Genomic DNA, 14,282 nt, shown 5'->3' with positions numbered 1-14,282 from the left:
AAAAGCATTTATCATTTCCCTCATTTAATGATTATAACAAATTTCATGACTCAATATGAATCATTTGTAAAATTTAAAGATTTTAAAGATTGATTCATATACCACTGAGGTGATCTAGTATTATAGCAGTGCTTGTCAAATAATGTTTTCATTAGATCACAGAGTTTAAAAATTAAGTCCTTGGGCTTCCCTGGTGGCGCAGTGGTTGAGAGTCCGCCTGCCGATGCAGGGGACACGGGTTCGTGCCCCGGTCCGGGAAGATCCTATATGCCGCGGAGCGGCTGGGCCCATGAGCCATGGCCGCTGAGCCTGCGCGTCCGGAGCCTGTGCTCCGCAACGGGAGAGGCCACAACAATGAGAGGCCCACATACTGCAAAAAAAGTCCTTTAAAATTATAAAAGAAAGCATGTCTTTTTTCCAAGTTTGCATAAAGCAAAAAAGAACATTTAAGAATAAAAAGCTACATTTAAAATATTTTTTAAATTCCTCATGTTAATGGAATGGATAAAAGAGCATTTAATTCTTATTTATTAAAATAATTCACATTCAGAATACAAAGGTTTTAACTTTGGTTTGCAAGTTTTGGTAAAATAATTACAATGTTTGCAAATGAAAATATTTCATAATAAGCCCGTTATTCTAGTTAATAATTATTTTACATAATAATCATTGCACTAAACTGAGTGAAAGATTTCTCCAAATATGATTTGGCAGCCAATATGGAGACCTTTCACCTCTCAATGACTTCATAAGTATCTACTTCAAACAAATATGGCAAATGAAAAAGAGCAAAATATGACGCAGTGTTCTAGGAATGATATCAAGGTAATTAAAAATATGTGAGTGTTTTCTAAAATGAAATCTTTGAGTTTAATTTAAGGAATAAGACTAAAAGAATACTTTTTGTCATAGAAAAAATTGAGTTCTTATGTCTAATTATTTAAGTGAAATATATGGCTATCCACAAAATTCTAGAATATGAACCACCTGCCCATGGATAATTAGGACTCAACTACATAGTAAAATGTCACCTATTTACCAAACTAACCACTCTTTCTCAAACCTCCACCTACCTACTCATCCACTTCCTTTTTTTTTTTTTTTTTTTTGCGGTATGCGGTCCTCACTGTTGTGGCCTTTCCCGTTGCGGAGCACAGGCTCCAGACATGCAGGCTCAGCGGCCATGGCTCACGGGCCCAGCTGCTCCACGGCATGTGGGATCTTCCTGGACCAGGGCACGAACCCGTGTCCCCTGCATCGACAGGCGGACTCTCAACCACTGCGCCACCAGGGAAGCCCTCCACTTCCTTTTTTACATCCTCTCATCTAACTACCAATTACTTATTCCTTGAAGTTGACATACATGTGAAAGTATATTTACCCAAGTCTATTTTATTTTACGTAGCACTGAGATCAGTAATTATCCATCAAGGAGTCTGGACTAGAGTGAGTACTGAGAAGCAGGAATGTGTGTATACGTGTGATCTCATAGCCAAGATACCATGAAATGATGAGAAAACCATGGCCAAAATACAGTGTTCACGTGTAAACTTAAAAACTGATGCAGAAAGAAATCGCCATGAGATGGCATGACCACATTATTTCTAAAGTTGTTTGATAGATTTATTTGTCTCCTAATAGGCACCGGGCTAGATACTGTAGGGGAATATACAAATGTCTGTCACCAAGTTCACATCCTCCAGAAACCGCAAACTTAGCCAAGGAAAAACAACTGTATTGAAAATAGGTCACATCGAAAGAATGATTAAAATGCAATTAATTAACTGCCATGGATATGGGAATCAAGCAGGCCTTAAAGGATGAGTATGATCTTAATTAATCAGAGAGAAGAAAGGCCATTACAGGAGGTCATAGTCTATCCCCTAGTTTCCATGACACTATACTTTCATAGATTCCTTCATATGTCTAAAAGCACTTTCTCTGAATCACATGCTAGGCTATTCTTATTGTATTATTATTACTTTTTTTTAAAGGCACTTAATTTTTTTTTAATTTTAAAAATTTTTGGCTGCTTTGGTCTTCGTTGCTGCACGTGGGCTTTCTCTAGTTGTGGTGAGTGGGGGCTACTCTTCGTTGCGGTGCGCGGGCTTCTCATTGCGGTGGCTTCTCTTGTTGCGGAGCACAGGCTCTAGGCGTGCAAGCTCAGTAGTTGTGGCTCGCAGGCTCTAGAGCGCAGCCTCAGTAGTTGTGGTGCACGGGCTTAGCTGCTCTGTGGCATGTGGGATCTTCCAGGACCAGGGATCAAACCCGTGTCCCCTGCATTGGCAGGCGGATTCTTAACCACTGTGCCACCAGGGAAGTCCTTGTATTATTATGATTACTGTATTTACCAAGGTCTTGTTCTTGGTCTGTTCTTTTTAAGATTCAAGGAATTCTATCTCACAATTTTAATTACCAACTACCTTATATTAAAGATTATAAACTTTCTTATCTAAACTCCCATTCCATTCAGATTACTGATGCTGAAATCCCCCTATATTTAATTGCTTTCAGAAATTCTCTACTCAATATGAACTTATCTTGTATTACCATTCACTCACCCTACTTATCTCCTCTGAGATATTCTCATGGGCCAATCTGATCTTCCCCTTTTCTGAAGTTCTATAACATTGATCATCTCTAATACTCACTGTTTTAATTATATGCTGGCTTGCACTATTTTTTAGTTGGTTCTTATGTATATGTCCTATCTTTCTCATAAGGTTATATTCTTCTAGAGCACAGAAATTATACTTCAGCTTTCTTCTATATATCTCTTTATATACAGAATGCCACATGCATAGAGCTGTACTCTAACTGTTCATTCCTTATTGAAAAGGATAAGGCTAATAATGTCAAACAGCAAATAATGCTGAGAGTTCAGTTCACGGAGGGTGGTGTCGACAAAACGTACTCTGGAAGATTCTCTGATTTCCTCCCTCTTTATGAGTGTCTTAAGTTAAGACCTCTAAATTACTCTAGAAACTTCCCAACTGGGCTTACTGACAATCTCCTCTCCTATGCTGTTGTCCAAGTGATCTTCCTAAAATACAAATCTGATTTTATCACCCCAATGCTCAAAGTCTTCTAATAGTTTCTCATTGCTGTAAGGGAAAAACCCCCAAACTTCCCAGCATGTTTCATCTCCTACAGTTGCCCTGGTTGCCCATGTACTTGTACATGATTTTATCGTACCCATTAAAGTATATTACTACCGACTGTTTACTCTTCTGTCTTCCATCTCTGTGTCCCTAGCACTTAGAAGAATGCTTTTTATTTAGGAGTGCTGAATGGAAGGAAAAGGCAGGAAAGAGAAGATCTTTGAATGTGATTAAAAAACAGGTCATTGGTGATGTTAGAAGTGGTTAAGAAGGTGAAAAAGACTAGAAATACAAGGAATGAAGGATGCAATTGGTAGAACGGAAATATTCAAAATATTCATTTCAAAAATCTGGCAAGGAAAAGAAAAAGAAATGGATAAAAGATAGAAAATATATGATAGTCAAAGAAAGGCTGCTCCTTTTTAAAACATAGGTTAGCTGACCAAGTTAGAAGGCAAAAGAAAGCAAGTTGAGAGGACAAACCAGAAGGACTAAAAAGACAGTAAGTATAGGAATCATATCTTATACTAGGAGGACAGGGAACACTGAGAGAAAGGCTGGAATGAGACTGGAAGGATACAGGACAGCTGTAGAAGCAGAGATGTTTCAAAGTGAACAAAGAATTGCAGGCATTATAATTTTCATTCTTTCAGTTTCCCAAACTAGAAATATTAAAAAAAAATCTTTGGCACATTCCTTCTCTCCAATAGCTTTTAATCCATCTCCAACTCCTATCACTTCATTTCTTCTTTTTAAATATCCTTCAGATCAGCTCTTTCTCTCTTGCCACTGCCACTGTTCTTCCATAAGCCTTCATCATCTCTCAGCTGAATTAATGCAAGGCTCTGAAGAAGTTTCTAATTCTAGTGTCTCCACCATCAAATTTAACAGGAAAGCACATCCAGCCCACTCTCAAACATTCTCTGTCAAGCTTTTTCCCATCCCCTTCCCCACCAGAATTAATCACCCCCTTGTCCAAGCTACTAAACAGGGGTTGGCCAACTATGGTCTGCCAGTCAAATGAGGCCCCTTGCTATTTTTGTAAATAGTTTTACTGGAACACAGCCATTCCCATTTTGACTACATATTGTCCATGGCTGCTTTCGTGCTACAACAGCAGAAATGAATAGTTGCCAACAAAGACCATATGACCCACAAAGACTAAAGTTATTTATTACGTGGCTCTTTATAGAAAAAGTTTGCCAACCTCTGGACTATACCATTATATTTGCATTTTACTTTAATTATTAACTTATAATAATGATAATAAAAGTTGATATCAGGCACTTACTGAGATGGGCACTGTTCCAAACAATTAGGTACATTATCTCATTTATTTTTTATAACATTGCTAAAGGGGCAAATATTATTACTATTTCCATTTTACAGATGAGGAAACTGAGGCTTATCATTCCAGACTCCATGCTTTTAACCACAACACGAATAATGACTACACTCTCTTTCTTGAGCTTATTAAGAACAAAGATCACGCCTAAATCATCTTTGTATTCCCAGAGCCTAGCACAATGCCTGACATGGTAGGTATTCCATAACTGTTTGCCAAATTAATCTTACTAAAGTAACCACTTTTACCCTGCCTTCTCCCTGTTCAGTAATACCCGTCAATGACTCTATATTGCTTGCTGCATCAAGTCTAAACTCTAAACTCCTCTGACTGGCATTAAGTCTGACCATAATCTGGGACAACTGTACCTAGGAAAGTTCAAAAATGTTAATAATCAACTTCTTTTTCAGAATTGGCTACTCTTCCAATAGTAGTAGTCACATTGGCTACTCGCCGTGTGACTCTAATTCAGCACACGACATAAACTAAGTTACCAATAAAACTCACCTGCCATCACGGGATCTGTGGAGGCTGCCATGGTAGCTGCTCACTTTGCTGTGGACACTCCCTGCTTTGCTTCTCTGATCATCCACCATGGCCAGCTGAGTTGAAGAAGCATGTGTGGATGTTCCTTGAGTGGAAGTTCCTCTTGATTTTCTTATAATAGGAGTATTTGGATCCCTCAGGAGGGACTGAGCAAAATCAGGTTCCTGGAGTACCTGTCGGCTCTCATTCACTATCCTAGACAACAAAATACTAAGTTTAAGATACAGACTAACATCTCTACTTTTTTGACAAACTGATGTTATTCTTGAAATTAATTCCTTCCCAAATAATGTCTTTAGGACAGATATAAGGTAACACTGTTGACCAAAGAGAGAATATAACAAAAATCTGTGTCAATCTGTTCCCAAAAGTGGTATGATAGAAAGAGGTTCGTATTAGAATAAGGAAATCAGGATTTTAGTTCCAACTCTGTCAATAAATATGTAATCTTAGGCAAGTCACTATCCCCTTAATTTTCCTCATCTATAAAATGAAGGTATACAATTTCATCATTTCTAAAAAGTCCCTTTCAGCTAAAGAAATTTATCATTCTCAAGGACACTGAAATATTACAAAGGTACTACTATAAAGTAGAAATACTATTTTCTTGCATGGTTTATGGAAGTAGTGGAGGCCTCATCATGGCATAGACACATTTTTTAATTTGTAAGAGCAGTTGTTTTAAGGTATCAAGTTGACTTTATGACAGAGCATTTGTCTAGTGCTGGAATAAACATGAATGATCATAACTAGAACAAAACATATGAAAAATTAATTTAAGCAAACATACAATTAAGTCCCAGACCCATTAAAGGCTTAGGAAAAAAGAATTAAGGGGATGAATTATGTCCAGAGCAAAAGTTTCTAACTGCTATGAAAGGGTTAAAAGCAGACAGATATTCATGATGATGAACAAAGTGGTAATTAATAAAAGAGCCAATTAAATAGTTGCAAAGGTCAGTGTATCAGTTTGTGTAAATAATGACTATGAGAATCATACATAAAGTTAAAATTAGAAAATTTCATTAAAAAAAACCCTCCAACATGTAAAGATTGGATCATAAATTGAGAAAGTGCATATATTCTAAGTTTTCGAATTAGAAAAAGATCATTGCTGTTATTGCCGTTGTTGTTTTAGTGCTGTGGTAGAAGGGCTGAAAGAAGACTAATATTTGTTGAGTACCTGCATTGTGCCAGGTATTTTACATATACTCTCCTTTAATCTTTCTTAATAATGTTTTTATTATAGAGATTAAGTCCTAAAAAGATATTAGATATCCATTAAGAATAAATATTGTGATCCCCATTTTACAGATGAAGAAACTGAGGTTCTAAGGGATTAAAGGACTTTCCAAAAGTCATACAACAAAACAGCAGTTGGGGGTGGGAGGGAGGGAGATGCAAGAGGGAAGAGATATGGGGACATATGTATACGTGTAATCATATAATTATGATTCACTTTGTTATAAAGCAGAAACTTTGACACATCACTGTAAAGCAATTATACTCTAATAAAGATGTTTAAAAAAAACAAAAAACAGCAGTTGGGGATCAAACTTGAGTTTAAATGGCTTCAAAGACAATCATAAAGTAATGATAAAACATAATGTTTATGTATATGATAAAAACAAAATGTCAAAAACTAAATAGAATAAAGAACAACTCAAAGATAGTTAAAACAACATTTGTTCTTGTGTTATCAATGGCCCTATTCATATATACATACATCCTAAGTCACTCTGGATTGCTGAATTTGTTTTCTAAACTTATTTTTAAAAATCGGTTCAAACTGACTTCCGGTCATTCCAAAAATTTAATCCACCTTCAAATGGTGAAGGTCTGCCCCCTCATTTTACAAATAAGAAAACAGAGGTCCAGAGAAATTAAGTGCTGTGACCCAGATTTCCAAAAGAAGATTTCTAAAAATATTTCAATCAGTGTCAGAAATATTAGCATAAGCACAGTCTTAAATGTGGCTTCACTCAGAGGAAGAACACTAATTTGACTGGCATAATTTTAGAAGCCAGTCTTTTGACACAGTATAACAGAGGGGTTAAGAGCAGACTAGAGGCTAGAGTCAGACTGCTTGGGTGTGAATCTCAATTCTGCCATTCACTAGCTATTAAACCTTGGTTCTATGCCTCAGTTTCTTATCTGTAAAATGACGATCTCCCTCACAAGGTTGTTTAGAGGATTAAATGATTTAATAATATATAAAATGCTTGAGACAGTGCTTGGAGTATTAAGTGTGCTCAATTAATTGGTAATCATTATTATGATTACTCCATAGTCATTTCTCAAAGGCTCAACCAGACAAATGCTAGAAATGGCTGTAGGGTGCCCACACTCTTGAGGAGTGGTAGGTACTCTAGCCCAGAGCACAGTCCCAGCTTGGAGGGTCACAATGACTTTGTTGGGTTGTGGGGGGGGGGTCCATGGTTCCAGAAAACCAAATGGAAGGGTTCTTGGGAGTTCTAACCAGTTTCAAAAGGATTCTGACCCAACCAGGATCCCCCAAATAACTAGGAAGATTCCCCAAAAGGGTAGCTTGGGCTTAGCTCCATCTGGAGTTTCTAATACCACAGAATTGTTGTATTACAGAATTGTTTGTGTATGGTCCAGAGATGACCAGGAATGTTTAATTCAAACCCTCAGAATTATGTTTTACTGTGATTAAAACATATTTAAAATTTTAAAAAAATATACAGATAAATCCCCCAAGGAAGGATGTTCCACAAAAAGCAAGGACTTTGCCTGTTTTGTATGCTACTGAATCCTTGGCATCCCAATATAGTTCAAAGCACACAGTAAACATTCATTAAAGACTTTCTCAAAGGATGAATTCTTAGGAAATACATTTTTGTTGCTGAATTCATCTTTCCCCTTCTTTCCTTCTCTGCCCTATGAAACTGTATTTAAAGGGGGAATGCATTATCTGATATTACTAGCAGTAGTCTCAGATATGGTAATAAGAAATGTACACTTTAAAACTGTGATTTTTAAAAATCTCAATCTAATCCATGTACCAGAAGCTGCTAATTACTGGTATTTTAGAAAATACAGATCCTGCTAATGCAGTACTTTAAGTTGTATTAAAAAAGTACATTAACCCATACAAGACACAATAACATTTTAAATATAATCTTAAGAGTTTTATAGACTATCCCACCAAATCCATTTTCCATGGAACTTAGGTTAAGTAAAATCATAAGAATATAGACTCCACTGACTTAGAATTTGTGATAATTCAAATACAGCATACATATGAGACTTATACTTAGTAAACACTTTGAAGTCATTTGTTCCTTTGTGAATACTGCAGGGTCTTTTCTTTTGTTTTGTTTTATTAATTATGGGGTCAAAAAATTCAAGATTCCTCAAATATGCCCTGAGAAGACTGCTTTGGCAAATCTTATATTTTACCATGACACTCTAATATGCAATGTGGCCAACTATGAATTAAAATAATTTCTTTAACATATTCCATTTTATTTACTAATATCATTTTACTATTTTGGCTTTAACGTGTACTGCATGAGAATGGAATAACATGCTATTTCTTTAAATAATTTATGGTACAACCTGGAAGAATGATGGACAGTTGGAAATGGAAGTCTAATCTAATACCTATGTGACTTCAGCCAAGGCACTTAACCTCTCTGTGCCTCAGTTTTCTCATCTGTAACACTGAGATGATAATACACACCTCAGAGAAGTGTCAAGAAGATCAAATAAGAATATATATAAAATCATTAATTTGTTTTTAATTTTAAGAAGATTATAATTTGGATTTTTAAAGATAAAGATTGGTCTTCCCTCAAATATTCTGAATTAGTAAGGAATAGGCCTTAAGCCTGGTTCTACTTGGCTATCTTTTCTGAATAAGTTTTTAACTGTGATTTGAGGTTTAATCATAACTGGTGGAAGCTGAGGTTACAATCTTTTTGGAATACTGCCTCCAAATCCAAATTATTTTAACACAGGAAACACAAAAATACATAAATGTGAAGTTTGTGAACATCATGATAATCTACTTCAACTTACTCTTTTTTCCTACGACCATGAAAAAAACTGGCCCATTCAAAGCATGTCTTTTTGCTTCCAACCCAAAAAATGGAAGGAATACCAACTATGAGAGCCATCAGGTATTTCATCAGAAAGACAATCAGGTCTGGACGACTCATTTGAGTAACCTACAAGAAGGGAAAGAAAAATATCTTACACACATAAATAGAATTTTCTATTAAAGGCCATTATAAAATCTTTTAAATAAAATAAATAGTAAAATAATTCTACAAGTCTGATATTTTCACTTACACAGTTCTATAGTTAATTTTCTTGTTATATGAAAAAGACACACTACTGAAAATTTGACAACAAATTTATGTTCTATATTTTGAGTTCTATAGTCTTCTTATTAGCTCATATTGGATACCTTCTAAAGAAAAAGATTACTAATATAGAAAATAAACCATGAATAGGAATAGAGGCTCAAATAATACCTATATTCTTCTTGGCCAATTTCACTCATCCTATCATTGGTCATCACGATATACAATTAGGAAAATGTTAATCTTTGCCCCTCATTTTATTAATTTCTGTTTTTATATTTAATATGCTCTTCCTTCTACCTACTTTCATGTTTACTTTGCTGGCTGTTTTCAAGCTTCTTCTTTAACCTATGAGTGAGTTTTTTTGTTTCTATTCAGATGAGTTTTTTTAAAAGTTCTCTTTATTGTTGATTTCAAGTTTAGTTACTGTGGTCATAGAATGTGGTCTATTTGATTCTGGTTACCTTAAATTTTGGGGACTTCTTTTGTGATTTAGGACCCAGTCCATTTTTTAAAGTATTCCTCGTGTGCTCAAAAATAACGCTTACTCTCTATTTGTTGGGTACAAAATTTTCTATATGTATTAGATCAACTTTATTAGTTGTGTTGTTCAAATCTTCTGTACAGGCATCCTCAGAAATATTGTAAGTCTAGTTCCAGACCACCACAATAAAGCAAATACCACAATAATGTGAGTCATGGGGATAATTTTGTTTCCCAGTGCATATAAAAGTTATGTTTACACTATAATGTAGTTGAATAAGTATGTAATATCTACTCATAAGTGTCTAAATAACAATCTTCATACATTAATTAAAAAATACTTTATTGCTAAAAAATGCCAACCATCATTGAGCCTTCAACGAGTCGTACTCTTTTTGTGTGGAGAGTCTCGCCTCGATGTTGAAGGCTGCTGACTGATCAGGGTGGTGGGTGCTGAAGGCTGGGTGGCCGTGACAATTTCTTAAAATAAGACCACAGTGAAGTGTACCTCATCCATTGCCTCTTCCTTTCATGAACAATTTCTCTGTAGCAGGCAATGCTGTTTGAAAGCATTTTACCCAAAGTAGAACTTCTTTCAAAACTGGAGTCAATCCTCTCAAACCCTGCCACTTCTTTACCAACTAAGTTTATATAATATTCTAAATCCTCTGCTGTCATTTCAACAAGATCTTCACAGCATCTTCACCAGAAGTAGATTCTACCTTGAGAAATCAGTTTGTTCATGCTCCCCCATAAAAAGCAACTCCTCATCCATTAAAGTTTTATCATGAGATTGTAGCAATTTAGTCACATCTTTAAGGCTGCACTTCTAATTCTAGTTCTCTTGCTACTTCCACTACATCTGCAGTTACTTCCTCCACTGAAGTCTTAAAGCCCTCCAAGTCATCCATGAGGGCTTTCAAACTGTTAATGTTGATATTTTGGCCTCTTCCCATGAATCATGGATGTTCTTAATGGCATCAAGAATGGTGAATCCTTTCCAGAAGGTTTCAATTGACTTTGCCCAGGTCCATCAGAGGAATCACTATCTATGGCAGCTATAGCCTCAAACAGTGTAACTTCTTATGGGAATTCCCTGGTGGTCCAGTGGCTAGAACTTGGTGCTTTCACCAGAGTGGCCTGGGTTCAATCCCTGGTAGGGGAACTAAGATCCCACAAGCTGAGCAACACGTGGCAAAAAAAAAAAAAAAAAAGTATTTCTTAAATAATAAAGACTTGAAAGTTGAAATTACTCCTTGATCTGTGGGCTGCAGAGTGGATGTTGGGTAGGCAGGCATGAAAATAACATTATTCTTGTACATCTCCATCAGAGTGCTTGGGTGACCGGATGCATTGTCAATAAGCAGTAACATTTTCAAAGGAATCTTTTCTTTTCTGAGCAGTAGATCTCAACAGTGGGCTTCAGTAAACCATGTTGTAAACAGTTGTGCTGTCATCCAGACTTTGTTTTTCCATTTAGAGAGCACAGGCAGAGTAGATTTAGCATAATTCAGAATGGTAAATGAACATTAGCTTCAACTTAAAACTCACCAGCAACATTAGCCCTTAACAAGAGAGTCACCCTGTCCTTTGAAGCTCTCACGCCAGGCACTGACTTCTCCCCTCTAGCTATGGAAGTCCTGGCGGCATCCTCTTCCAATATAAGACTTTCATCGACATTGAAAATCTGTTGTTCAGTGCAGCCAGCCACCTTCATTAATTTTCTTAGCTAGATCTTTTGGATAACTTGCTGCAGCTTCTACATCAGCACCTGGTGCTTCACCTTGCACTTTTATGTTATAGAGAAGGCCTCTTTCCTTAAATCTCATGAATCAACATCTGCTAGCTTCAAACTTTTCTTCTGTAGCTTCCTCATCTCTCGGCCTTCATAGAATTGAAGACAGTTAGGGCCTTGCTCTGGATTAGGCTTTGGTTTAAGGGAATGTTGTGGCTGGTTTGATCTTCTATCCAGACCACTAAAACTTTCTCTATATTAGCAATAAGGCTGTTTCACTTTCTTATCATTAGTGTGTTCACTGGAATAGCACTTTTAATTTCCTTTGAGTACTTTCCCCTTGCATTCACAACTTGGCTAACTGGTTCAAGAGGCCTAACTTTTCGCCTTTTTCGACTTTCAACATGCCTTCCTCACTAAGCTTAATCATTTCTAGCTTTTCATTTCAAGTGAGAGATGTGCAACTCTCCCTTTCACTTGAACCCTTACAGACCACTCTTAAGGTTAGTTGGCCTGATTTCAATATTGTTGTGTCTAAGCTAATAGGGAGGTCCAAGGAGAGCCTTTTATATGCACATGGAAACCAAAAAATTTGTGTGACTTGCTTTATTGTGATATTTGCTTTATTGCAGTGGTCCGGAACCAAACCTGCAAAATCTCTGAGGTATGTCTGTAATGTGAGAATTACCAAAATGTGACACAGAGACAGGAAGTGAGCAAATGCTGTTGGAAAAATGGTACCAACAGACTTGCTCAACACAGGGTTGCCACAAACCTTCAATTTGTAAAAAATGCATTATCTGCAAAACACAATAAAGCGAAGTGTGATAAAATGAGGTACACATGTTTTCTTGACTAGTCTTCTGTTTACCTATCCATTTTAATAGAGGTATGCTAAACTGTGGGCTCATCAGTAATCCTGTCACTTTTCACTTTCAAGCCTATGTTAGGTGTTACAGAAACGCTCTAGCTGCACAAGTTACTTTCTAGTGCTTCTCACCTGTAACAGTATTTCATGTGACATAAACATTGCCACATCAGTTTTTTACTTCATCATACCAGCACATCTTCAAGGTGTATCTTTTCCTATTTACCAATGTATTTCTTTCAAGTCTGTTTGGGTTATACTGCTGCTTTTAAACAATATATAGTTTACTCGTTCTAAAGTATAAACTCCATGAGGAGTTTTTTTTCCCCAATGGTTTTACCCCCAGAGCCTAGACCAGTGTCTGGCACATAGTTAAGTGCCCAATAAATACTCACATACATTTACAATATATACTTATACTTCATTTTATGAGAAAAAAATTACATTGAAAATTATTCAGCACTGCTAGAGACTGGTTCAAGATGGCAGAGAAGAAGGACGTGCACTCACTCCCTCTTGCGAGAGCACTGGTATCACAACTAACTGCTGAACGATCATCGACAGGAAGAAACTGGAAATCACCAAAAAAGATACCCCACATCCAAAGACAAAGGAGAAGCCACAATGAGATGGTAGGAGGGGCGCAATCACAATAAAATCAAATCCCATAACTGCTGGGTGGGTGACTCACAAACTGGAGAACACTTATACCACAGAAGTCCACCCACTGGAGTGAAGGCTCTGAGCCCCACATCAGGCTTCCCAACCTGGGGAACTGGCAACGGGAGGAGGAATTCCTAAAGAATCAGACTTTGAAGGCTAGCAGGATTTGATTGCAAGACTGCAACAGGACTGGGACAAACAGAGACTCCACTCTTGGAGGGTACACACAAAGTGGTGTGTGCATCGGGACCCAGGGGAAGGAGCAGTGACCCCAGGGGAGACTGAACTAGACCTACCTGTTAATGTTGGAGGGTCTCCTGCAGAGGCAGGGGGTGGCTGTTTCTCACCATGAGGACAAGGACATTGACAGCAGAAGTTCTGGGAAGTGCTCCTTGACGTGAACCCTCCCAGAGTCCGCCATTAGCCCCACCAAAGAGCCAGGTAGGCTCCAGCGTTGGGTCGCCTCAGGTGAAACAACCAACAAGGAGGGAACCCAGCCCACCCATCAGGAGACAAGAGGATTAATGTTTTACTGAGCTATGCCCACCAGAGCAACACCTAGCTCTACCCACCACCAGTCCCTCCCATCAGGAAAGTTGCACAAGCCTCTTAGATACCCTCATCCACCAGAGGGCAGACAGCAGAAGCAAGAAGAATTACAATCCTGCAGCCTGTGGAACAAAAATCACATTCACAGAAAGATAGACAAGATAAAAAGGCAGAGGGCTATGTACAAGATGAAGGAACAAGATAAAACCCCAGAAAAACAACTAAATGAAGTGGAGATACAAAAACTCCCAGAATAAAGAATTCAGAATAATGATACTGAAGATGATCCAGGACCTCGGAAAAAGAATGGAGGCAAAGATCGAGAAGATGCAAAAAATGTTTAATAAAGACCTAGAAGAATGAAAGAACAAACACCTCGAAGAATTAAAAAACAAACAAACAGAGATGAACAATACAATAACTGAAATTAAAAATACACTACAAGGGATCAATAGCAGAATAACTGAGGCAGAAGAATGGATAAGTGACCTGGAAGACAGAATGGTGGAATTCACTCCTGTGGAACAGAATAAAGAAAAAAAAAAATGAAAAGAAATGAAGACAGCCTAAGACACTTCTGGGGCAACAATAAATGCAACAACATTCGCATTATAGGAGTCCCAGAAGGAGAAGAGAGAGAGAAAGGACCCGAGAAAATAGT

General features: G+C 37.3%; 1 protein-coding gene across 2 annotated transcripts in view; it reads right to left on the bottom strand.

The window, feature by feature from the left end:
• Positions 1-14,282, bottom strand: part of FZD3 (frizzled class receptor 3) — a 92,610-nt gene that overhangs the window by 2,521 nt on the left and 75,807 nt on the right. For both annotated transcript variants that reach the window (XM_060101433.1, XM_060101434.1), the window contains 2 exons: positions 9,037-9,185; positions 4,954-5,187 (listed from right to left, as the gene is read on the bottom strand). In XM_060101433.1, the coding sequence (XP_059957416.1) occupies positions 4,954-5,187; positions 9,037-9,185 (383 nt within the window). The remainder of the gene's footprint in view (positions 1-4,953; positions 5,188-9,036; positions 9,186-14,282) is intronic.

Source organism: Mesoplodon densirostris, chromosome 6 (assembly GCF_025265405.1).
Source record: "Mesoplodon densirostris isolate mMesDen1 chromosome 6, mMesDen1 primary haplotype, whole genome shotgun sequence".
NCBI lineage: Eukaryota > Metazoa > Chordata > Mammalia > Artiodactyla > Ziphiidae > Mesoplodon > Mesoplodon densirostris.
Note: the sequence above shows the minus strand (reverse complement) of the source record. Positions and strands in the feature narration are given on the sequence as shown.